General features: G+C 43.1%; 3 protein-coding genes and 2 non-coding genes across 9 annotated transcripts in view; 2 read left to right on the top strand and 3 right to left on the bottom strand.

The window, feature by feature from the left end:
• Positions 1–5: 5 nt before the first annotated feature.
• SRR (serine racemase) lies at positions 6–12,993 on the top strand. 2 transcript variants are annotated; one of them, XM_012532090.3, is made up of 8 exons: positions 59–2,957; positions 7,755–7,926; positions 9,358–9,484; positions 9,672–9,775; positions 11,256–11,375; positions 11,509–11,583; positions 12,189–12,398; positions 12,731–12,993. In XM_012532090.3, the coding sequence occupies exons 1-8, from the start codon at positions 2,929–2,931 to the stop codon at positions 12,926–12,928; spliced, it is 1,035 nt and encodes a 344-aa protein (XP_012387544.1). In that variant the 5' UTR covers positions 59–2,928; the 3' UTR covers positions 12,929–12,993. The 2 variants fall into 2 exon arrangements, with proteins under 2 accessions (XP_033279154.1, XP_012387544.1); XM_033423263.2 differs by lacking the exon at positions 12,731–12,993 and having other exon boundaries at positions 6–2,957; positions 12,295–12,361.
• On the bottom strand, positions 11,615–22,942 carry TSR1 (TSR1 ribosome maturation factor). Of its 3 annotated transcripts, none has more exons than XM_004267049.4 (15): positions 21,856–22,942; positions 21,565–21,668; positions 21,022–21,241; positions 20,768–20,902; positions 19,971–20,395; positions 19,038–19,197; positions 18,448–18,605; positions 17,993–18,189; positions 17,083–17,245; positions 16,623–16,733; positions 15,748–15,880; positions 14,324–14,440; positions 13,773–13,913; positions 13,594–13,668; positions 11,615–13,468 (listed from the first exon to the last, which is right to left on the bottom strand). In XM_004267049.4, exons 1-15 carry the CDS (start codon positions 21,950–21,952, stop codon positions 13,290–13,292), a joined length of 2,415 nt encoding a protein of 804 aa, XP_004267097.1. In that variant the 5' UTR covers positions 21,953–22,942; the 3' UTR covers positions 11,615–13,289. The 3 variants fall into 3 exon arrangements, with proteins under 3 accessions (XP_004267097.1, XP_033279150.1, XP_033279151.1); XM_033423259.2 differs by having other exon boundaries at positions 21,848–22,942; XM_033423260.2 differs by lacking the exons at positions 11,615–13,468; positions 13,594–13,668 and having other exon boundaries at positions 13,879–13,997.
• Positions 15,521–15,615, bottom strand: LOC117200443 (small nucleolar RNA SNORD91 family). The gene has a single exon (XR_004482021.1). It is a non-coding gene; the product is annotated as a small nucleolar RNA SNORD91 family (small nucleolar RNA).
• On the bottom strand, positions 16,387–16,481 carry LOC117200444 (small nucleolar RNA SNORD91 family). The gene has a single exon (XR_004482022.1). It is a non-coding gene; the product is annotated as a small nucleolar RNA SNORD91 family (small nucleolar RNA).
• Positions 22,943–23,105: 163 nt separating the features above from the next.
• The window catches only part of SGSM2 (small G protein signaling modulator 2), a 37,667-nt gene continuing 36,135 nt past the window's right edge, over positions 23,106–24,637 (top strand). Inside the window, exon 1 of one of the 2 annotated variants that reach the window (XM_004267046.3) lies at positions 23,106–23,374. In XM_004267046.3, the coding sequence (XP_004267094.1) occupies positions 23,318–23,374 (57 nt within the window). In that variant the 5' untranslated portion in view covers positions 23,106–23,317. The remainder of the gene's footprint in view (positions 23,375–24,637) is intronic. The other variant, XM_004267047.4, reaches the window with a different exon arrangement.

A 24,637-nucleotide genomic window follows, 5' to 3' on the forward strand; every position in this document is an offset into this window, starting at 1 on the left:
TGGCCGCACTGGGAGGAAAAGCGCCGAACGCACGTTCGGTCGGGAAGAGGCGGGCCGCGAGCCTGGGTGGGGCAGGCGGGCACCGCGCGTGCGCAGAGGTGTGGCCGGGAAGGTGCGCTGAGGCTGGAGTTGGAGGCGCGGCGCCTGGGAGGTGAGGTGAGGTCTGGCCCGGCCGAGCCAGGCCAGGCAAGGTGGGCGTTCGCTGCGGTGGCTGCTCTTGCTGCCGTGGTGGCCTTCGAGGACACCGGTACCAGCCTGGGGCTCGGGTTGACGGGGGCCTCTACCGTCCGGCCCTTTCCAGTCATCTTAGGCCAGGGTCTCCCGCCACAGGCCCGGACTACTGCCCCAGGCTTTTACTTTGCGACCTTCAAGATCTTGTAGGATAGTTAGTATTATGCCCCTTTTTTTTCTTTCTTTCTTTCTTTTTTTTTTTTAAATGAGGAAACTGAATCCCAGAGAACCGTAGCAAATTGCCCAGGGTGACACAATCGATAATTACCAGAGACTCAAAAGTCTTTTCCTTTATGGCAATCTACATCCCAAACTTCGTGACTTTTTTTTTTTAAATACAGTATAGATGGCTCTTGCTGAGGGAAGGGGTTGTGTGGAAATAAGTCAGGAGGTGTTATGAGTCGATTTGGGAATTTCTGTATCACTGTGGATTCTGGGGAAAATTACTTGACTTGCCTGGATCTCAGGTTGATTTTTTTTTTTTTTTCATCTTTAAAATGTAACTGGATCTGAAGACTGGTACTTTACCTGTTTGTTCATGAGCCCCGTGTTCAGAACTGTGATGGAACTGCCTCCTCTTGCAAGGTTGCTTCCCTCCACCTCTTGAGCTCCTTCCCAGTCCCACACAACCTATTGGACCTCTACACCATCAAAGTTACCGATTATTCCTTAGACTGGGCTTAAAAGATTTAAACAATCTCTGACAACTCATTCAATTCCTATTAGGTGGCAGACGCTTCGCCTCCACGAAGTTCTCAACAGATGGAGAAAGTCAGTAGATAGCAAAAGAAGGGGAGTGATTGGAGTGGTCAGAGCAAATGGCAATCTTTAAAACAGATATGAAAGAAATAAGAAAAAAATGTTTAAAACTAATTTGTTTTCATAGTGAAATTGATGAGGACATTGCAACAGTTTTTTTTAATGGAAAAATAATCTGAAGAAAACTTTCTTAGGAAAAACACCATTGCCAAATTAATACAGCAGTATCAGTGAGCTGCAGATGAGATATGCCAAAAGTTAAACCAGCTCAAAAAATTTTATGAGAACTCAGAGGGAAAATATAATAGAAACTATTGAGAGGTAAAGGTACGAGATATGGAGAATGGATCCAGAAAACTAATAATCAAATATGAGTCCAGAGGTGATAACAGAACTGACTGAGGAGGAGCAATAATCAAATATATAATAGAAGAAAATTTACTCAGTTGATGGAAAATTTGGATTTAAGACTTAAATTCAACCCTCAGATTTAAAAGGTTCATGAAATACCAGGTAGAAATAAGTGAAAAGACAACCATATTTAGACCTGTATCACAATGAAAGCTGAGTTTAAAGAATTAAAATATGTGCTGATATATTCAAGATACATTGTTAATTTTTTAAGCCAATTGCAGAACAAGATATAGAGTATGGTTCTGTCTGAGTGCAGCAAAACCATTTATTGCATATGTAAATTTCTATATAAATACATCAAAAAAGATGTGGAAGAATACATACCGAACTTTTTAAAATGGTTATCTTGGGAATTCCCTGACAGTCCAGTGGTTAGGACTGCAAGCTCTCACTGCCAAGGGCCCGGGTTCGATCCCTGGTTGGGGAACTAAGATCCCACAAGCTGCACAGCGCGCACAAATAAATAAATAAGTAAAAAGAATGAAAATTAATAAGCTACGTATTCAATAAGGGTAGAAAAAGAAAATAAAAATAGAAGGAAGAAATAAAGATAAAATCAGAAATAATAAAGGAAAAAGAACAGCACTTGATAAATTGAAGCACTCATTCTTCAGAAATAGACATTAAAATAGACACATTTCTGGCAAAAAATTTTGAAAATCCAAGATATCCTACCAAATGCTTCATAGGTAATGCAAACTTAGCTCATCAAATCTCTGATTTTCCCCTAAAATATTTGTTTCTTTGCCAGCCTTATATCTCAGTAAATTATACCACCATCGAAGTCAAAACCCAAGAGTTATCCTTGACACCTCCGTCTCCCTCAATCCCCACATTCAATCCAATATCAGGATATGTCTCTTCTATATCTGTAGTGGTGACATATGGAGTTCATCACCTCAACATTTTCACCTTCCTTTTCTCTTGAAAACTGTCCCTTACTCTCACTCAGAAGTACTTTCTCTTTTCCTTTTTCTATTTCCTTTTTTCCTTTCTTTCCTCTTTTACTCCCTTCATTTGCTCCTATTTTTCCCTCAGGTGCAGAGATTTGAGGCAGTCCTGCTGTTCAGTTCACATTATCATCAACAAGGCCTTTCTCATTTTATCTTTTTTTCCTTCATTCCAATTCCCAGTCATGTTCCTTCCCTCGTCCTTCAGTAGCCACTCTAATGTGTTTGATATATGTCCTTGGATATACATGTATCTTTGAATAATATATAGTATTGTTTTATATATGTATGTGTTTTAAATGTACATATTTGATATTGTGTTATAGAAATCATTGTTTCATGTTTCTGTAAATACTTCTATTGCATAGTATTGTCTTAAATGACCTCACACCCTTGGCCACTGGTCCTGGGCCTAGATGGGCCAATCAGAGTCCCTACCCAGAATTTTTTTTAACTGAAACTAAGAAAAAAAGAAAATCGCTCTCCAGTTTGGAAGCCGTAAAATGTAAAACACAGGAGCTGTCAGCAGCCATGTGTCCTGCCATGCGGAACCAGCTGGTCTGCAGTGAAAAGAATGAAGCCGACATGCAGAAAGCAGCAGAGGTGAGAAACAATGAGAAAGTCCTGGAAAATCTCAAAGTCCCTAGTTCCAGTTGTTTCTGATGTGCCATGTTCCTGCCCTTCCCATGGTTCAACTCTTCCTTGGATTCCATGAGCCAGTAAATTCTCAGCACCTCCCTCTTGTGCCTAAGCCAGTTAAAATTGGGGTTCTATCACTCGTAACCAAGAGGTCTAACTAATTATAATCTCCAAAATGTATGTGCGTGTGTGTTTTTTAATTGTGGTAAAGTACATGTAACATGAAATATACCATCATGATCATTTTTAAGTGTACAGTTCAGTAGTGTTAAGTACATTCACATTGTTGTACAACCAATCTCCAGAACTCTTTTCATCTTGCAAAACAAACTGTACCCATTGAACAACAGCTTCCCATTGCCCCCTCCTCCCCACAGCCTCTTACAGTCACCGTTCTACTTTCTATGGATTTGACTACTCTAGGTACCTCACATAAGTGTAACCATATGGTATTCGTCTTTTTGTGACTGGCTTATTTCAATTGGCGTAATATCCCCAGGATTCATCCATGTTATAGCACATGTCAGAATTTCCTTTTTTGAGGCTAAGTAATATTTCATTGTATGTATATATCCCATTTTGTTTATCCATTTATCTGTCGCTGGATACGTGGGTTGCTTCCACCTTTTGGCTATTGCAAATAATGCTGCTATGAACATAGGTGTACAAATATGTCTTTGAGACCTTCATTGAATTCTTTTGGGTATATAACCAGAAGTGGAATTGCTGGATCATATGGTAATACTGTTTCATTTTTTGAGGAACTACCACACTGTTTTCCACAGCAACTGCACCATTTTACATTTCTACCAACAGTGCACGAGGACTCCAGTTTTTCTACATCCTGCCAACACCTGTTATTTTCCTAGTTTGGGGGTTTTTAAAATAGTAGCCATCCTAATAGGCATAAGGTGGTATCTCACTGTGGTTTTGATTTGCATTTCTCTAATGATTAGAGATGTTGAGCATCTTTTCATGTGCTTGTTGGCCCTTTGTATATCTTTTTTGGAGAAATGTCTAGTCAAGTCCTTCGCCCATTTTTTGATGGGTTTGTTTTTCCAAAATGTATCTTGAATGATTATTTTTTTCTACCTCCACTTTCACCATCCAAGCCCCCCTGTTGTTTTTCGTGTGGACAGCTGTAATACTTCATAACTGGATACCTTGATTCCACTCTTCTCTCTTTCCTTTTCATTCATTGCAATGTAGCAAGTGATTTTCTGTAAATATGGATTCTAACATGTCACCTGCTCAGAATTCTCCAATGGCATTTTTAAAAAAACTTTTATTGGAGTATAGTTGATTTACAATGTTGTGTTAGTTTCCACTGTACAGCAAAGTGAACTCTCTTTTAGATTCTTTCCCATATAGGTCATTACAGAGTATTGAGTAGCATTCTCTGCTATACAGTAGGTCCTTATTAGTTATCTATTTTATATATAGTGGTGTGTATATGTCAGTCCCAATCTCCCAATTTATCCCTCCCCGCCCCCTCCCCTGGTAACAAGTCCAATGGCATTTTATTGCTCTTAAAAAAAAAATCCATGGACTTCCCTGGTGGTCCATTGGTTAAGATTCCATGCTTCCACTGCCGGGGGCGGCGTGGGTTCAATCCCTGGTCTGGGAAGTTCTGCATGCTGTGAGGTGCGGCCAAAAAAAAATTCCATGAGTCATGGTCTCTTATGATCTAGACTCTGCCAACTTCACTCTCCTTATCTCTTATCACATTTCCCATTGATCACATTTTCAGATACATTGACCTTTTAATTCCTGGAAAATACCAATCTCTTTCCCTCCTTAAAGCATTCACATAATATTCCCTCTACCTGAAACACTTTCCCCACTACTCTGCCCATTCATCTTTTAGGTCATAATTTAATTTTACTTCTCAAGAAAAAAAAACTAATTATTCACAAAATAATAAAAATTCAGTTCTACATAGAGGGTCTTCATTGACCTCCTTCACTGATCTAAATAAGGCCTCCCACTATAGTATCCTATCATAATACACTTCCCTAAGTTAACATATCAATGTTTGTAAATACATATTTAATTGGATTATTTGTTAGACACCTCTCCAATACATTGTAATCTTTGAGAGGAGGAACAAGTCTACTTCTCTAGTACTATATCCCCAGATCAAACAGTATCTGACACAGAAGGTGCTCAAATTTGTTGAATGAATGAATACCACAGATATGAAAAATACTTAGAAATATTAATATGTACAGCTTTATACTAATAAATTTTAAATTAAGTGATTTTACAAAAAAAATTACTGAAATTAATTCAGGAGGAGATGGCAAATCCATATAAACCAGTAACTATGAAGTCATTGAAAAAGTTACGAGAGGTACATTTTTAAGGTAAAGACAAATTATCTTTATTTGCAGATAGCATGATTGTTTAGAGAATAAACTGTAAAACTATTAGATCTAACAAGATAATCTGGTAAAGTATCCTATTACATGATAAATATACAAAAATTATTAGCTTTCATATACATCATCAGTAAGCAGTTTAAAAATCTAATTTTAAAAATGCCTTATCTTGGGGCTTCCCTGGTGGCTCAGTGGTTGAGAGTCCACCTGCCAATGCAGGGGACACGGGTTCGTGCCCTGGTCTGGGAAGATCCCACATGCCGCGGAGTGGCTAGGCCAGGCCCGTGAGCCATGGCCGCTGAGCCTGCGCGTCCGGAGCCTGTGCTCTGCAACGGGAGAGGCCGCAACAGTGAGAGGCCCGCATACCGCAAAAAAAAAAGAAGAGAAGCCACAGCAATGAGAAGCTCAGGCACCGCAACGAAGGGTAGCCCCTGCTCGCTGCCAACTGGAGAAAGCCTGAGTGCAGCAACGAAGATCCAACGCAGCCATAAATAAATTTATATATATAACAAAAAGAATGGATAAACAACAAGGTCCTAAAGCACAGAGAACTATGCTAAATATCCTGTGATAAACCATAATGGAAAAGAATATGAAAAAGAAGGTATGTGTAACTGAATCGCTTTGCTGTACAGCAGAAATTAACACAACATTGTAAATCAACCTTACTTAAATAAAAAAAAAGTTCAGTCACTAGTAATTAAAGAAATGTAAACTACTAGACATACTTCATTAAATTGACATAAAAATGATACAGTAAGGGTGAAGGAAAATAGTCATTCCTTAGAAAGTGCTGTTGGAGTATAAATTGATATGATCTATAACTCTTCTGGAGATCAGTTTGGCAGTGGTATCAAAAGCCTTAGAAGTATGTATGCCTTTTAATGTAAAATACCACTGGTGGAATCTACTCAAAGCATGTATAAACAGAGATCTTGCAACAAGGCTGTTCATTACATCATTATTTATCATAGCCAAAAAAAAAAAAAAGGAAATCTAAATGTTCAACAACAGAGTTATCTAAAACTATGGTATTTTTGTAAAAAGAAGTACTAGTAAGTCATTTCACTAGAAATCACATAGTGATTTCCCTGGCAGTCCAATGGTTAAGACTTTGCCTTCCAATGCTGGGGATGCGGGTTCAATCCCTGGTCGGGGAGCTAAGATACCACATGCCTCGTGGCCAAAAAAAACAAAACATAAAAAACAGAAGCAATATTATAACAAATTCAATAAAGACTTTAAAAAATGTTCCACATCAAATAAAATAAAAAGTCACATAAATATATCTACTGATAAGCAAAGATTCATAGATATATTGTCTGAAAAAAGCAAGTTAACAAACCTGTCAAAAAAGTTTTGTCTGCATATGTATGTGGGCCTGGAAAGAGAGACAACAGAGCTTCGGTAGCTTCTTTGGAGAGGAAAGCAGATTAAATTGTTTTTCTATTGAACATACATTACCTTTGTTAATAAGGAAAAATAAAGAGAAACTTCATGTTTAAACACTACAGTAAAAATAGTAAAAAGTGGAAGCATAATACAGTTACTGAAAATTATAATTATGAAAACTTTGAGGGATGAGCCAAATGGAAAAGGAGTAAAAATGTTATTTATGCTTTGATTTTAACTGTCATATATGTATATTGAAAAAACAGAAGGAAACATAGTGAACATAATTTATTAAGATGGTAGGATTGTAGGCAATTTTTCCCCTTGGTAAATTGTGAAATATTTTTTTTTAATAAAAATTTGTAGCAGATTTTGAACCCAGTTTATTCAAGCTTCACAATCATGAAAATGTAGAGACCAGTGGCAGTGCCAAGAGATGGATGGTAGGGGCGAGGGCTGAGCTTTAAGCCTTCAATAATCATCACCAGTTATCTCCTGTGAGGTTTCAACAAAGCAAACTTATACACCAAGAAACTCAGCTTCAAGAGAAGTTCCCTTATGCAGAGATTCTGGACCCCAGTAATGGAGACAGTCCCCACATTAACACCACAGACCCTGAGTCTATTTTCCTATGTTATGCATTTTCTTTTTTTATTTTCTTAAGATTTTTGTTTGGTTGTTTTTTGGGTTTTTTGTTTGTTTGTTTTAGTTTAAGGTTCACAGCAAAATTGATGGGAACAGAAATTTGCCATATACTCCCGGCCCCCACACATGTATAGCCTCCCCCATTATCAGCATCCCCCACCAGAGTGGTATATTTGTTACAGCTGAACCTACATTGACATGCCATTAGCACCAAAGTCCATAGTTTACATTATGGTTCACTCTTGGTGGTGTACATTCCATGGGTCTGTGTTATGCATTTGCAAAATCTACTTTAAATACATCGTCTAGGCTTGCTTTGACCCCTCTTATTCCTGGGTTTCAGAACCATGTGTGATCAGTACTGCATCTCCTTTGCTGATGTTGAGAAAGCACATATCAACATTCGAGATTCTATCCACCTCACACCAGTGCTAACAAGCTCCATTTTGAATCAAGTAACAGGGCGCAATCTTTTCTTCAAATGTGAACTCTTCCAGAAAACTGGATCTTTTAAGGTAACAATCTCTTTTGATAGTGTATCATGTTTCTTTTCAAGCCACTTTGATTCTCTTGACCACCCAGTGAGGTAGGTACAATTAATATCTTTTTACAGCTAAAGAAATTGTAGAAATTTTCCTTTGCACAAGTCCTGGTTACTTAGCATCATGGCGTTGACAAGAGCCACTTTTACACAATCTCAAAATTCCGTATAATTAAGGTGATCACATATAATTTACTATCCAGACTAGGACATGTTTGAGAATGAAAAGGGGGAACTTCTAACGATTAAGCCGAGATCACAGTCATCAACCTGGACATGTGTGATCACCCTGTATATAGCCAAGTTTAAGCATTCACTTTGTCAACTTACTATTTGTTTATACCTTATTATGAATATAAACGATCTAACCCTAGCTCAACCCTCATATAACAGGACCTTTTTCTACAAAATACGTCAGTGCCTCTCCTATGCATACAGATAGATTTCTGTGCTGATTTGTTACCTGAATTCTCTGACCATTAGTTGAACTTTAAGATCCATTCAGGTAAAATACTGAAAAGCTGCATTTTGCACTGTGCCTAACAGGTATTGTTAGTACCCATTAAGTGGTAGCTTTAGGATTTCAGGAATTTACCTTTTTCCATACCCATTAACTGAGAACTTTTATTTTAAACAAAAACTTCTCCATTCTCTTTTGCCCTTTGCTTCTGCCATGGTTTATTTTTCATTCATCACGCATCAAGCACTTATTTTCACCAACTATACTAGGTATATGTACACTAGGCCTTGCCCCATATCCATACTTGCAGGGGAAGACAAAATAGGTTGTTGACAAATGTCTTAAAAGAGTTACAAACAAGGGCCATGGAAACGAATGAAGTACCTAATTTTGCCTGGGAGAACAAGGAGGTTGAACCAGGTGTTGTTTGATCCAAGTTTTATAGGATGAGTACTTTTAGCCAGATCAGGGAATGGGGGAAAAGAACTACAGGTAGAGGCATCAGCATGCCAAGAGGTACAGAGTTGTGAGCTAACCTGGTAGGATGGAAACTAGAGGCAATTTAGGATGGCTACAACGGTAGAGGTAGATATGTTCAGAAAGGCTGCAGCTTGTAAGGGATTTGTACTTTTCTTACAAAAATAGGCAATCAATGAAAAAGGTAACGTTTGTTTTTTAAAAGCTCACTTTCCTAATCTAGTGGAACTATCAGATGAGAATAATCCTTGAGGCAGGATCAGCTGAGATTTGGTGATACCAAGTTGAGAAATGAGGCCTCACCAAGGTAGTGGCAAGATGAACATGAGATACTTAGGAGATAGACTCAATAAGATTTAGTCATGGAGTGGATGTGCAGTATTGGAAGAGAAAAATGTAAAAAAGCTCCTTGGTTTTTTGAAAAGAATTTTTAATCAAATATATTAATTCACCATTCCTCTTTTCCAGATTCGTGGTGCCCTTAATGCAATCAGAGGCTTGGTTTCTGCCACTTCAGAAGAGAAGCCCAAAGCTGTTGTTACTCACAGCAGTGGAAACCATGGCCAGGCTCTCTCCTATGCTGCCAAATTGCAAGGTACTTGATTAATTTCCCAGGGTACTGGGTAGGCTCATCAGAGGACTGGAAAAGCAGCCTTAACTTTCAGTGAGGTTGGTGATAGCTAAGGGAATAAATTTCCAAGTCCCTGATTACAAGCAAACTGAACATAAATTTCTACCCTAAATTCTGATTTGTACTAACCAAACATGCTTCTCCCTCCCAGGGATTCCTGCTTATATTGTAGTGCCCGAAACAGCTCCCAACTGTAAAAAATTGGCGATACAAGGCTATGGAGCCTCTATAGTATACAGTGAACAAAGCGACGAGGTAAGGAAGAGAGCAATGTTCAGTACCACCTTAACAGCTTTCATAGTAAAATGAAACTTCTCTTCCTACCTTACTGGCTGCAGCTTCTGTCTCCTTTGTTGTTTCTCTAAGTGTTGGCACGCATGACCTTTTCTCTACCTACACTCACTCAGATGATCTCATTAGTCTCATAGTTTAAAATATCACCTACACTCTAACTCCAGCCCTGAACTTTGCTCTTAACCAGACTTGTACATTCCCACTTGGGTGCCTTAATAGGCCTCTCAACCTTACTGTCTAAAACCAAACTCCTCATCTTAATACTGTTCCACTTCCAGTCTTCCCCATCTCAGTAAATGGCAACTTTTATCCTTCATTATCCTCAAAACATGGAGTTATCTTTGATAACTCTGATACCCCACATCCAAATCTTAGTCCTTTCAAAATATTTCCATAATCCAACTTTTTTTTTAAATTAATTTATTTTTGGCTGAGTCGGGTCTTTGTTGCTGCGCGCTGGCTCTCTCTAGTTGCAGTGAGTGGGGGCTACTCTTTGTTGCGGTGCGCGGGCTTCTCATTGCGGTGGCTTCTCTTGTTGTGGAGCATGGGCTCTAGGCGCGTGGGCTTCAGTAGTTGTGGCTCACAGGCTCCAGAGAGCAGGCTCAGTAGTTGTGGTGCACTGGCTTAGTTGCTCTGCAGCATGTGGGATCTTCCCGGGGCTCGAACCCGTGTCCCCTGCATTGGCAGGTGGATTCTTAACCACTGCGCCACCAGAAAAGCCCAATCCAACTACTTCTAACAGCCTCTACCTTCACCACCCTGATTCAAACCAATGTCAGTCCTCACCTAGATTCAGTAGCCTCCTAATTGGTCCTCTGCTTCCACCCTTGCCCCACGAGTCTTGTTTCCAAAAGAGCAACCAGAGCTATCCATTTGGTAAGTCAGAATGTGTCTGTCAGCCTAAAATCCTCCAGTGGTTCCCCATCTCATACACAGTGGAAACCAAAGTTCTTGCAATCATCTATGGCCCAGATGAACTGGCCCATTTCTATTTTTCTGACTTCATCTCCCACTATTACTCTCCTCCAAACACTCCACACAAACCACACTTAGTTTCTCAGAAAGCCAAGCACTCCTCTCTGTAGTCTTTGTACTTGCTGTTGCTCTTTCCTTGGAATGTTCTGGAGGTACACAGGACTTGTTCAAATCTATTAAAATGTCACTTTACCAGTGGCCCTTCCCGAGCACCCTATATAAAATAAATTCATTTTTCTCTAAAGCATTTAGACATACCATATATTTACTTATATCCCACCCCTCCTCACCATATTAGAACATAACTCCACTGAGTGCAGGGACTGTTTTGTTCGGTTATATCCCCAGTGCCAAAACAAATTCTGAAAAAAGTAGATGGCAAATAAAGTGTTAAATGACTGAATCTAACTTGTTGGGAACTCTATTAAATACAAATAAAGTAAGCTAAATTAATGTACTCTTTCAGTCCAGAGAAAATGTTACAAAAAGAATTGTGGAAGAAACAGAAGGCATCATGGTACATCCCAACCAGGAGCCTGCAGTGATAGCTGGTCAAGGGACAATTGCCATGGAAGTCCTAAACCAGGTAAAAGCTTAGTTAGTTCTTGTTTAGCCACTTACTGGTAATGCTGTTTGGCCGTAGAACCAATTATTTTATATGTACATATAAAACTGGTTATTAATAGACCTATTTATACTTTATATTCTTTTCATTAAAGGTTCCCTTGGTAGATGCACTGGTGGTACCCGTAGGAGGAGGAGGAATGGTTGCTGGAATAGCAATTACAGTTAAGGTAAGAAAACAGCTTCTGAAGGACTCCCTACTTCAGGCATAGAAGAGTTTATTTTACATCATAGTACATTGTGAATACTTGCTCAACATTCCCCCAAATTGCCATTCCTTCTCATCATCCCTTGGCACTTGAGATAGAAGGCCCTTCTCTTCACCACTACCCTTTTTTCTTTTTTTTGGCCACGCGGCATGCGGAATCCTAGTTCCCAGTGACTGAACCTGTGCCCCCTGAAGTGGAAACGCAGAGTCTTAACCACTGGACCGCCAGGGAAGTCCCTCACTACCCTTTTCTTAATGAAAACTTTACAGCACAAAAGCCATTACAATGAGTGGCACCCTCACAGTCCTCTGAGTTCCATCTCACCAACCTACTATCCAAGTCAGTGGCTACTCTTTTCCCAAGTTACCAGCAGAACCAGCTGTGATCTAGGCCACCGAGGCCAGAGTGGAAAACAATTTCAAGTGCTTAAAGGCCCTATTTCCATTATATCGATTAAAAGAAAGCCTCTTGGGCAGAAATATGTTAACTGTACCAATCATTTTACTGCAAGCATGCAGGCAAAATGCTGTGGCTAGTTGTAAGCTATCTAATATTCCTCTTCCTAGGCTCTGAGACCTAGTGTCAAGGTATATGCTGCTGAACCCTTGAATGCAAATGACTGCTACCAGTCCAAACTGAAAGGGGAACTGACCCCCAATCCCTATCCTCCAGAAACCATAGCAGATGGTGTCAGATCCAGCATTGGCTTAAACACCTGGCCTATTATAAGGGACCTCGTGGATGACGTCTTCACTGTCACAGAGGATGAAATTAAGGTGAGGCCCCAAGAGGAAAGGAGATAACAAAAGAATGGAGCAACTTCTTAGGCAAAAAACCCTCCTGTTGTAAGTAGCAACTCACCCACTAGGGACTCAACTAGGTGATTTCATGACACGTAGGTGGGTGCCCTAGATGTATTAAGACCATAGAAGCAGAGTTGGAATGAAAAAAGCCCTGCCCTTCATTGGCAAGCACAAACATATAGCAATAGGAAAATTCAGACGAGGCATATTGTATGCCCATCTGGCCTTTAATTATAAAGGCCAACCAACTAGGCTCTTTCCCCTTTTCCCATTTCACTAATTCTTACTCCTTTCTATACCAACAGTACGCAACCCAGCTGGTGTGGGAGAGGATGAAATTGCTTATTGAACCTACAGCTGGTGTTGGAGTGGCCGCTGTGCTGTCTCAGCATTTTCAAACAGTTTCCGCAGAAGTAAAGAACATTTGTATTGTGCTCAGTGGTGGAAATGTAGACTTAACTTCCCTAACTTGGGTGAAGCAGGCTGAAAAGCCAGCTCTTTAGAAATCTGTTTCTGTTTAATATGTGCAAAAGGAAGAAAAGGGATTCAGTGTCTAGACACTTGGAAATTTTGTCTCCTGGTCATTGTCAACTTCCTATCTTCCCCTCTTAAAGAGCTTTCAAAATCCTAATGGAGAATGTATATTTCAGTAAGTTTTAATAGTTTTTTGGACTAAGTTGCAGTAGAAAAACTTCCATACTTAACTGAGATACCTTGTCAAGGCCAAGAAAAGTCTTCTGCTAAAAGGAGCAGCAGACCTTAAGTAGGCTTAAGTAGAAAACATAAACTGCCCAATCACAACCTACAGGCTCCCAACCCTAGAGTGCTAACTAGTAGCAATGAGACAGAATCCCACTGAATCCATTATTCCATGTCCATTTCAGGCACTGTTGAAGAAATCTCACTTTTCACCCAAGGTACTGGTTCTGGTACATATGGATCATAAGTCCATTTGGGGAAAACTCTTTTATAGAGGTTCATCAGTACTGTGTCCTGAGATTTTAGCTTCCCATCAAAACTGCACTTCATGTGGCCGTGAGTACCTACAAAGAAAACAGCACGAGTTGGTCAAATTCAATAGGAAATTTTAAAGCAGTGGTCTAACCCGACAGTCATTTAGTAGCACTGGGGAAATCTAGACAAGATCCCAAATCCCACATTCTCTCACCTAAAGGCTCCTTGATGTGTCCCCTACGGCCCCACTTTGTTCTCAGTTCCACCGGTTTAAACCACAGCACATCCTCTTAGAATCAAACACACAGAAGACCAAGATGAAACATTTATCCATAATATATAAATCCAACCTTCATCCCACAAAGGCAATTGGATCCCATCTGTCGCACCTACCTCTGTTGAAGAACATGTAACGCACCACTGCCATCTTAGTAAAAATTTTGAAAGGATGACCACTCAGAACAACTCTCTTGATGACCATTCTGTCTGGATCCACTGACAATAGATAGCCTGTGGCAATGAGGCTGTGCATTCCTAAGGGGCAAAAGCAGGGCAGCAGGAGTCCATAGGTCAAAGCCTTCATTTATTGTCCAGTCCATTTAAAGACCTATGCGAGATCTTAGAGAAACAAAATAGGGGTGTACTATGCTGCCCCTCCTGGGTTCATGGCAAAGATCACTCAGTGATATTCCTGCTGAGCCTATCCTCAGAACCTACCCTAAACACAGCACTCTGAGCAGCCTCTACCAATTAGCTATGGTTTGCAAGCAAGATAAAACCCCATTTGTCATCCTTGCCTCAGACCCAATATGAGGCTGAGATTGGGATATTTTGAAAATCATCATTACCTTTTTTGTGCCATTTGGCCCCCAAATTTAAATACAGAAAGCAGTTAATCTTATTAAGAACCCACAGGCCTATTCACCTCTGTGAACTCAACTTACCATTGCTGTTCTGTTTGAAAAGCAGCACAGATGCAGGAGGAAAAGTGATAGGGGCATATACTGTCACCACCAGAGCCGAGTCAGCAGTCAGGAATCTCTGAAATTTATGTTTATCCGCTGCCATAAAGGTTAAAAAAATAAAAACCAAAAAATATTTTGAGAAACAATAGGTAATCCAGAGGCCTGTGAAAAGCGGTATCACTGCAACTCTTAAACCTAAGGCAACTAGTGTTTCTTTATCCCACTAATTCTCCAAACATTTTCTGGCCTCAATACAACTGAAAGATACAACCCAATCCTATCAGTGATTTTTCAACTGGAGGCAGAATCTTGGAGCTTAAACTATATTTTGGAGTTGGAAAAAGTTCTCCAGGTGGTTCTGATACACATCACCCCTACCTCATTTGAGAACCAGTGCTTTACAGAAAAACACTTCACTAATTCAACAGCTCTTGTCTTGAGCAAGGATTGGCAAACATTTTCTGTAAATGGGCAGATAGTAAATATTTTAGGCTTTGTGGCCATATAGTCTCTGTTCCAACTACTCAACTCTCCCTGTAGCACAAAAACAGCCACAGACACTTTTTAAAAATTAAACAAGAAAGCACAACTGTGTTCCAACAAAACTTTACTTAACAAAACAAACAGTGGGACAGATTTGGCCAAGGGCCAAACTTTACTAATCTCTTCTTGGGGACTATCTAGATCTTGTCTTTACCTTCAACAGAAACCCTTTTTAATACGGTATTAACCCTTTTTAATACTGAATGTTATAGGGAAACAAAATATTTTGAGGGAAAGAGAAATGACTCCTTCATTTAGACAGCATGGCTGGTGAGAAAAGAATTATCCAGAGCATCCATTAATGCTGCCTTTATCCCCTTCCTCCGGTCACTGCTGAGAGCTGAGAGTGTAGGTAATGTTCAGAAGCCCCCAAGTTAATGCAAACATCTTCCCACTCCTAATACGTAAGAGCACAATCATTCTTTGTCATAAAAGTATTCCTGGTCACCACTCTCTAAATTCTCATGCAGTCTCAACATCTCAGAAGCCACACACTCTGCTTTATCCAACTGAGGGCACCCCTAGCCTTCACCCACACGGCCACTGGCACAACGGATGCCAAGGGTTCCATGACACATCATCTCTAGGAAGCAGCCAACTCCTATCCAAAACCTCCTCTGCAGCAAATACTCATGGCAGAGAAGCCTCAGCACCACACAGAGGCTGCATCACTGGGATGCTTCAGACAGGTTCAGACACTTTGAATGGAAACATCATTGGCTCCTAAACCAGAGTACTGAAAATACCTCTAAGCCAGAGACTGAGAGTTTGAAATGGTGTATTCTGCATCTCTCCCCAAATCTCAGTCCCCTAAAAGACAGCAAGATGGACACGAACCCAGAAGCTTCCCTACTGCTTACCTGCAGTGTGCTGAGAGAATAAAGGTGAGGCTCGGAAGCGCCTGAATCCACAGTGGAAGACCAGCTCTTCTTTAGCTTTCACAGGTTCAGTGCTGCCGGCGTGCCGGCTCACCACCATATTAAGTACTGACATCTGGGGACCAAATAGGAAAACAGAACTTCATATCAGGAATAGAACAGCCTAACCCGCAAGAAGGCAAACCAAACCAGCAGATTAGATTCACCCTAAGAACTGACAGTACTAATTTACGGTGGAGTGTAGATGAAGAGACACAAATTCACCTTTTACCTTCACCAAAAACGGGCATTCAAATCGAAAATATGCTGGTTTTCAGAGCTTTCATGTCCCTGCTACACTAGGTGACCTTCCCATGTCTAACATGCAAGAGCTCAACATCTGCCACAAAATCAGTGCCTACAAGTCACTCACTCACCATACACCTCTAAACCACATGCATTCAAGACCCTTCTTGCCTCAACCCTTACTCACAGTGACCAAAAGGCCAAAGCTCTCACATATACCCCAACCTACATGACTGCTGGCCATCAAGAGAAAAAAGATCTATACCTTGGCAGTAACCCTGTTTATTTTCATGGATGCCAACCCTTTGTTAAAGTGTGACCTGACAAACGTACTTCTCTCAGAGAAGTCTCAGAACCACACAGAGATCACGTCACTGAGATGTATCAGACAGGTTCAGACATGTTGGGTAAAACCATCATCGACTTCTCTGTCCTCCTCTCTGACTTCTAATCATAAAGGCAGACTTTTGCATCCCAATGAGCAAAATGTCAGTCACGTAAAGCTTCAGACTGCCAGACAAAACTGGTTGGAAAGTGTCATAACTCCCGTTTCCCACAGGAGGCTAACTCACCTTCTGTTCATGAGGTAGTAAAGAAAATGCAATCAAGGGTGCACCTCGCTTGAAGTGCTCAACCACTGAGACAGGGACTTCAGAGACATGAAGTGTGACATACCAGCCAACCTGCCAGAAGAAAGCAGAAAACAATCATGCAATTACCCTTAAGGTCTCAATAATGATGAAGCATTTCTCCAAATATGTTAAAAAGTCTCTCAGACTACCATAAAGCCAATCCTCAGCCTTCAAGACGGCCCTTCACAGATGCCTCAACTACCTTGATTAAGCTTTTTCAGCTAATATCTCTGATACCTCTTTGTTCCCAATATCACTCTTACCAATGACTCAGCAGCTCCTCTAATTCAGCTGTAGGCAGCACAAAACTAATTAAGGTACTCATGCCAACAGAAGGAGTAGAGGGGGCACCTTGGCAAACAAAAACAAATTATAGGGATGCACAAAGGAAGGCAGATACCTCAGCTCCTTCAACCTCTTTTTCTTCAATCTCTTTAAAGATGCGTCTCCTAGTATTAATAAAGTTCTGAAACTGAAAGATCCGAGCATAATCTTGAGGGAGGTTTTCCTTAGGATCCCATGGAGATGTCCGGAAGCTCTTGAGGCCTCTGTATTTCTGAAATCTAGAATACAGAGGATATTTTAAATAAATCAATAGTGAAACTTATATGGTGCTACTTAACCGTTTCACTCAACTCACTTCCAAAATGGCTAAGGCTTAAAAAGAAGGAAAAAAAAAGAAAAAAACAAGAACAATTTTTGAAAAATAAATAGGTAAATAAATAAAATGCCTAAGGCTTTAGCTTAAAAGAATTCACTATTTCTCAAAATAACCTAACAACTTAAATCAGAACCACACTCCGAAACAGCCTGAAACAAGTATTTCAGCACCAAACCCCAGCTTCTTAAAAGTATTTACAGCGGCTCCCTGGTGCATATCAGGGAGTGTCTCTTTAACCTGACTAGCAAGGTCCTCGATAAAAGCCTTCTCTCTCTAATATCCAGCATAAACTCTCTGGACTCACCTTTAGAGCAAACAGGATCATCTACATCTTCATTCTTTTATTCTCACTGTTCTACCCAAACTTCCCCAAATCTTCAAATGTTATATACTTTGAGTCTTAGCTCCAAAGGAAGCATTAATCACAGCATTTCATTCAGTAATGTATTGTAACATTATTAGTCTGTACTACACAGTCTAGAATATGAACATTGTTTCCCGTATGTCTGTCTTACCTTCCCATATAGTATTAGCCCTTCAGGAGCAAGAACAATGTATTTTTCTTCTTTTACATCACACTGACATAGTTCTGAGCCACGTTAAGTTTTAAATAAAAACATACTGATTGATCTTAGACTTGTTGACTAACCGAATTCTAGCAGCCACGTCACGGGGGGTATCTACTTCATCTGGAAACATCTCTTCCAGTCTTTCTTGTTTATATTTCTCCAGCATTTTCCCCTCAGCCTCTTCATCCACTTTCTCATCATACAGATCATCATGCACGGACTCTCCTATAGTCACAGTTTCACATTCCTCCTCTTCTTCCTTTTCACTACCCTCATCCTGTAGAACGAAGGATTACAATTTCAGAGGAAACTCCTATCTCTACCTTAAAGGCCATCGAGCTAAAATAATTCTACTAGATACCTAGTCCAAACCAATATCAATTCTAATAGAGACTAAGTTATAAAACAAAGTCTCATTCCCGGCAACAAAGTCATTCCTAAGAAACTGACCACAGATACCCCTTAAGGTCAGGAATGCACCTTGCCTTGCATTTGGGGCTGTACACAGAAGTTGCCCAAGGGCCCATTTCCTTACCTGAGATTCCTCTTCCATAAAATCCTCACGGTCTATATCATCATACTCATCTCCTTCCCCACCACTTTCGCCATCCTCATCCAAAATCCATTCAGCTTGATAACTGGATGTTCCTTTGGGAACCTTCTTTACTACCTTGGAAGTTTCCTTCAATAAGTCTGTAAAAGCCCAAATGAGTTAAGTAAATTATATACCTCCTTCCCTCCCCTATTACTTTGGGCATTCTCACATAGGCAAGATATTACATATTGCTACCAATACCAGGAACTCTGGCAGGCACTATAAATAGAACAGACTACTTCCCAATTTAATTCAGCTGCCTCAGAACTAGCAATACTTAACACAGCTAAATAAGTCCTATAATAAATCAGAAGTTGTTTATCTGTTCATTAGGAAACAATAATGTAAGTAATTTTGAGAAACGAAGTAAAGCTGTGTCCAGTGTTTGCTTAGTGAAAACACATAGCCTTTGGAGGTAAGAGAAGACTTCCAAATACTTCCTCATCCTACTCTACCTTATAAGGTCCTCACTGAGCAGCTAGACAAAACCCACAACTCTAGGCCAGAATTTCAAGTTTGCCAATACCAACCATTTGCTTCACTCAGCTCCTCCTCCGTGGGCCAGGTCTGTTCCCCCTCCATTGGATCTGGGATAACCTCTGTTTGCAACGATTCTTGTCTCTCAGGGTCTGCCTTCATTAGGACCTTCAGGTCTTCCTCCATATCAACTACAGCATCTGTAGCACAAATCTGAAAACCCAAACAGTTGATGGTCCATTAAATATTAGCCAAAAATCGACTAAATCTAACATAATAACCAGAAAGATCTAGAAATAACAGTCCTCAAATAGAAGAATAGAAAGTGAAAACTTGCCAGAATTTTTCAAACGGTTCTATTTCCTACCATTCTAGGTCTTTACCTCTGCTTGGCTCTTGAGACCTTGCATAATCTGGTCTCATGCCTACCTTTTTATTACATACCTTACTCCCATCAAGCTGTTATCTTCAGAGTTCAAAGAAACCCTCTGATCCATCACTTTGCCTAGGTTCATGTTGTCTTTATTTGCTAAGATATTCTTCCATCTCTTTTCAACTCATAAATCACGTTCATCCTTCTCAACACCTGGCTCAAGTCTGATCTCTTCTGTGAAGCTTGCCAGTCTTCTTTCTCAACTTCCACTGCAGGTGTGCACCTCAGCCACGCTTTCTCAATCTTTATTTCACAGGTCTTTGCCATTTTTTTCTGACCTAATTAAGTTGTCTAAGGAAAGAGACTACAACCTGTGTGCCTTCTATAAATCCAGAGCCAATTGCTATGAAAGGCATCTACAAAGTACTGGATAAGTATATGATATAGCAACTTATTTGTAGTTGACTACTGCCTTTTTTCGAACTAGCCGTTACCTCCAGGGACTAGGATAGTTGTCCAAGTGTGCAGACAGACTACCCTCTCTGTAGTTCCCATCCTCTGCCAGCTTACACGTGAATCTACAATACATAGTTTTTAAGAACACCAATCTTACCTCCATTGCCATGCCTGGGTCCTTTGGGGATTTGATCACTCTAGGATTTAAAGGGAAAGGGTCCATAGGGGCATCTATCTGTTTCATCTGGAAATCACCATGTCCAACGATATGCAGCAAGTTATTTACATTCAGAGCCTGCCCACGAACATAGCCTGAGATCTTCAAGGTGCCCAACAAGTTATTCTCTTCACTAGGCACAAAGTCAACAGCATGAGCAAATAGGTAGGCGTGCCGATCTCGAAAGGCAAGATGCCGTTGCTTTTGGTTAGCCAACTGCCTGAGCAGCATCCCTGCCTCCTGTTGAGTGTCTAACAGGAGGAGTTTGTCATCAGGAAAGCGCTTCTCCACTGCTTTACTTAGCTTCTTCCTGACATCTGTTTGTTTCTTCAGTGGGAGGCCCGAAACCCCCTGGACAGCTAATGCTGTGAACAAAAGAGAAAGGGTATCATGACTTGTTGCCTCACTATATGAAAATCCCCCCTGTGGCTCACAAACAAGCTAACAGTTCAGTTGTGAGTCCAGAGATCACTGGGAAACCCAACACTCCGCTACCCTAAAGAAATTTCACAATAAAACCAAACTTCACATTCTTCTTCTTTCTCTGGGCAATGGGCAGTCCAGAAATAAAAAGACATCTTGGTAGGTAACTTGTAAACAACGGACCGAGTTACGGCCATACATGTACAACCCTCCAATAGTATCAAGCATCAGACATAGTGTCTGGCAAATTGTAAGTGCACTATACATGCTAATTCACTTCCTTCCTTGGCCTCCAATACTCCCAACTCACTTACTATAGGTGGGAAGGCCCTGAGCAAAGAGGCAGGAAAGGCAGTAATCCCCAGTGCTATCCCAGCCTTCTAGTGGATCAAGGAGGAACAGGATGGTATCAGCCACTTTAGCCATGTCTAACACAGTGTGCAGATCCCCTGGAAACAGAAGACAAAGTCAGTAGGAAGAGGTGGTTGACATCAGCACATTATACTAAAAAAATATTACCACTAATACGCAAAACATAGTGATAGAAAATATTGTTGTATGCTCTAACCTGGTCTTGCAGATGTAAAAAACCACCGATGTTTCAAGCGGGGGCATAACAGCATAAAGCTATGGGTGCTTCCCCATTCATTCAAGTGTACTGTTCCAGTGTCCCTATCCTGAAGCAGTCGAAAGGCCTCTGGCAGGGAAATCCTGTTGTGCAGGGGAACCACCAGTACCTGATGAGGAGGCCCATCCTTGCTGCCGAGCTGTCTCTTTTCTGCCAAAACCTGAGGAAAGAAAGGATCAGAGAACATCTCAATGTTTCAGTACTTTGTTTCAGTACTGCATTTCCACCAGTACAGATGCCCACCCCGACCCTCCAACCAGCATCTCTCTTGTAAAAGGTGTCATGTATGCCAAGGAGGTGGGCAGGAGCTAGGAACAAAGCAAAGAATGCTCTAGCATGAGTCTGGGCCAGCACGCCTGACACGTGCTCTAGGGTTACTCTCCATCCCTGGCCCCTTCCTAGGGTCACATTTTCTAGTTCGAGGCATTACCCGCCTAGAACAGTTGTGAAGCCACACCATTCCCCAATCCCGCGTCCTCTCACCGCCTCCTTCTTCTGCTTTCGGAGCTGGCTGGCACGATGCCTCTGGTCCACTTTGCTGAGATCTTTTCTCACCTTCTTGCTTAGGGTTTTCAGTGCTAGACAGCCTGTAGGGAGACCAGAAAAGGCTCTTGCGCAGGGCACTAGCAGGTCAAGAAAGGAGATCCCTCTCTGCTCTCCTCAGAGCCTTTGCGCGGGGTCCAAGCCGGAGTAGGTAGGAGCTCATTCTGGACATGAAGAAAAGCAGTTAATATCGACTAAACATCCCTTATTCCTCCAACCCTACCTTCTTACCCTTGCCGTCCCGCTGCGCGGATCCCCGACCCCGATGCCGCCCGCCTTTATGAGGTTTATTCTGCTGCTTAAGCGGGCCAGAGCGATGAGCCGCCATGCTGCCGCTCACGTGTACCAATTCGGCACTACTTCCGGGCCGAACCGAGCGCTTCCGGTCCCCGCCTTGGGGGCGTGTCCTCGCCCGGGGGCAAGGCTCCTCGTGTCCTCCCGCGAGGGTTATCTCCACACGCTTCTGAGGGCACGGCGTCCGAGTCTCCACAAAACCTGCTCGTAAACTTTTACCAGGCGGTGGCCCGCTGTTGCGGGCTTTAAAACGCCGGATGTAGACTCGAGGTTTGGGCTTTCAGTCTCGGAGAGCTGTTTTGCTCCCTTGTATTTTTATTTTTTGCGCTATCAGGTTGCATCACTTAGGGAGAGTCTCCATTTGTGCAATAGAGGGCTAAGCCCCTCCTCTCACCTAGCTTTGTGCACGCCGCTCCTCAGCTTGCAGCAGCAGGTGTTCTTTGTCACTTTAAGCAACCTTTTCTCGCCCTCAGTGCCCAGGTGGGGCTGCTTAAGTCTACAAGGCAAATCGTGCAGAAGGCGATTGTCTCACCTCCACAGGTTCCGTACAAGTTCCTGCTGGTCCCAGTCACTCCAAGCTGCGACCCCACATCCCACGTGTGTGTGTGAAGGGCCAGACGGGACGTGGCGACCCCTCGGGGGAGGGACGGCTGACCGTGACTCTCGCGCCCTTAGGGATAGCCGAACCTCTGCAGACGGGGGCTGCTAAGCTCCCACTCCTCTTCCCAAAAGCTTTGCAGCTGAGGGCGCCCGGCTGGCAGGGGTGTTTGGAGAAACGATGGCGCTCCGCGGCCTTTTTCCCAGCCAGGGGACTAACACTGGCTTCCCCGTGGCCAGACTCGAGGCGTGGGGGCCCCGGCCCTTCCCGTCGGGAAGACGAGCGGGTAGGAATCAGGGGACGTCTAGCTGGATGGGGGCCAGCTTCGGCCCGAGCGACTCACCCCTCAGCCATGGGGTGCCGGGCGCGCCTCGCCTCCCCGCCCGGCACTGGGCGCGGCGGGCTGCTAGCTCTCACAATGCAGGTTCGCGCCCTCGAGGCTGGAGAGGGCGCGTTGCCATGACAACGGCCACCGTGGCGCGCGCCCGGGCACGGTGCCCCCCCCTCCCGACACCCCCCTCCAGTGGCTGAGCGCACCACCACCCCCGCCCCCGGCTGTGGGAAGGGGCCGGGCCAGCCTCCTGACGTCGGTGCGGGGCTCGGAAGATGGCTGCAGAGCCCAGCACCGGGCAGTGGTTGCGGCGGCGGCGGCGGCGGCGGCGGCGGCGGCGGGCGGGGAGCGCGGCGGGCGGGGGCTCCTCCTGGCGCTTGGGGCGCTGAGCCGAGAGGCGCGGAGGCAGCGAGGGCGCGTGGGGGGCTTAGGCGGCCGCTGGGCACCACCTTCCCGTCAGCCGCCGCACGATGGGCAGCGCGGAGGACGCAGTCAAAGAGAAACTGCTGTGGAACGTGAAAAAGGAGGTAAAGTCGGGGTACGGAACCCCGGGGGCTCGCGTCCCTGTCCGCAAGGCCCGAGGGACAGAAAGATCTGCGCCCATTCCGGGACGCGGGCGCTCGCTGGCCTTGGGCGGGGGCGGGGTCCTGGACTGGTTTGCGGTTCCCGCCCCACTCCCGGATCAGGGGGCTCTCCTCGGCCCCAGGGGCTAGGCCGGCGCTTCAGGGTTAGTTTGCTCCGCGATCCCGCAGCTCCCCGCCCTGTGAAGGCAGCAGCTCTGGGAGACCGAGGTCGGGGGAGGGGTGGCGGCGATTTCTGGAGAACCCGAGCTGCCCATTCATTGCCCGCGCCGCCTGAGGAGGGGGCGGGGCCCCTCGCAGGCCTCCTAGAGCGCTAAACGGGTGACTTGGGGGTTTAGCTCCGGTTTGCCCTACACCCCATTCAGTTATCTTTCTGGGAACCGAGTCTCGGCTGCAGGAGGGTTCGCCGCACACCTCACTGCTTCTCACTCCACGCCCACCTCCCTACCCAGAGGCCAGGGGGTGTTTTGAGAATGGTTTTTAAGACTCAAGATTATTTTCCTCTTTTGAGGAGTCCCCCCGCCCACGTCAGAAAGAGAAAAAGTCCTTCTCTGTACTAATGTCCTTTACTTTGACCCTGCCCTAAAAGCCATTTCAATTTCATGGTGGTGATGGTGGGGGGTGCCCGTATGACTCACCCGCAAATGAGAGCTGGAGAGTTCAAACCCACAGAGTGCATTAGAATGGATTAGGCCTCTGGATGGAGCCACGAACTCCTCCCACCTACCTCTTTGTCTGCCAGATGTGTAAACTCGTTGAGGGCAGGACACCCATCCGTTTGTCCAGAACTCTGTATCCGCATAGGCACTCAATGACTATTTGGTAAATAAATCTGCTGATCTTGGAGACTGCAAAGTCTGATGGGAATGCATAAACTTTGGGATAGTCTGGACCAGCTCTTTGTGACCTTGAATAAGTTACTTAACCTCTCTGAGTCTCAATTTCTTCATCTCTAAAATAAGGATAGTGATACTCACCTCATATATAAAAGTTTACCATATTGGTTCCTTTACCCTTTCCTAGAGTTTCAGGACTGGAGAAGACTCTGGGTTCTTATAAAATCCTGGAAGGCTCTAGATCGTTCTCCCGCATTAATTATGGCCTGGCTATTGTGCCCTAACTTTTGTTTCCTTCCCTTCTGTTGGCAAAGAAGTAGTTGAAGCCATCACCTTTTCCAACTGTGTGTGAGAAGCTCTATTGTGCCTTTGC

Source organism: Orcinus orca, chromosome 19 (genome assembly GCF_937001465.1).
Source record: "Orcinus orca chromosome 19, mOrcOrc1.1, whole genome shotgun sequence".
Lineage (NCBI taxonomy): Eukaryota > Metazoa > Chordata > Mammalia > Artiodactyla > Delphinidae > Orcinus > Orcinus orca.

Bases quoted from the DNA above. Each gene is read 5' to 3' on its own strand.
- SRR (XM_012532090.3), top strand. From the start codon at position 2,929: ATGAAGCCGACATGCAGAAAGCAGCAGAG. The intron at 7,927-9,357 runs GTAACAATCTCT...CCTCTTTTCCAG, and splicing joins AGAAAACTGGATCTTTTAAG to ATTCGTGGTGCCCTTAATGC. The intron at 11,376-11,508 runs GTAAAAGCTTAG...TTTTCATTAAAG, and splicing joins CCATGGAAGTCCTAAACCAG to GTTCCCTTGGTAGATGCACT.
- TSR1 (XM_004267049.4), bottom strand. From the start codon at position 21,952: ATGGCGGCTCATCGCTCTGGCCCGCTTAAGCAGCAGAATAAACCTCAT. The intron at 16,734-17,082 runs GTATCTGCCTTC...TTCTTCTGGCAG, and splicing joins AAGAGGTTGAAGGAGCTGAG to GTTGGCTGGTATGTCACACT. The intron at 13,469-13,593 runs GTGAGAGAATGT...TTTTCTTTGTAG, and splicing joins ACACATCAAGGAGCCTTTAG to GTACTCACGGCCACATGAAG.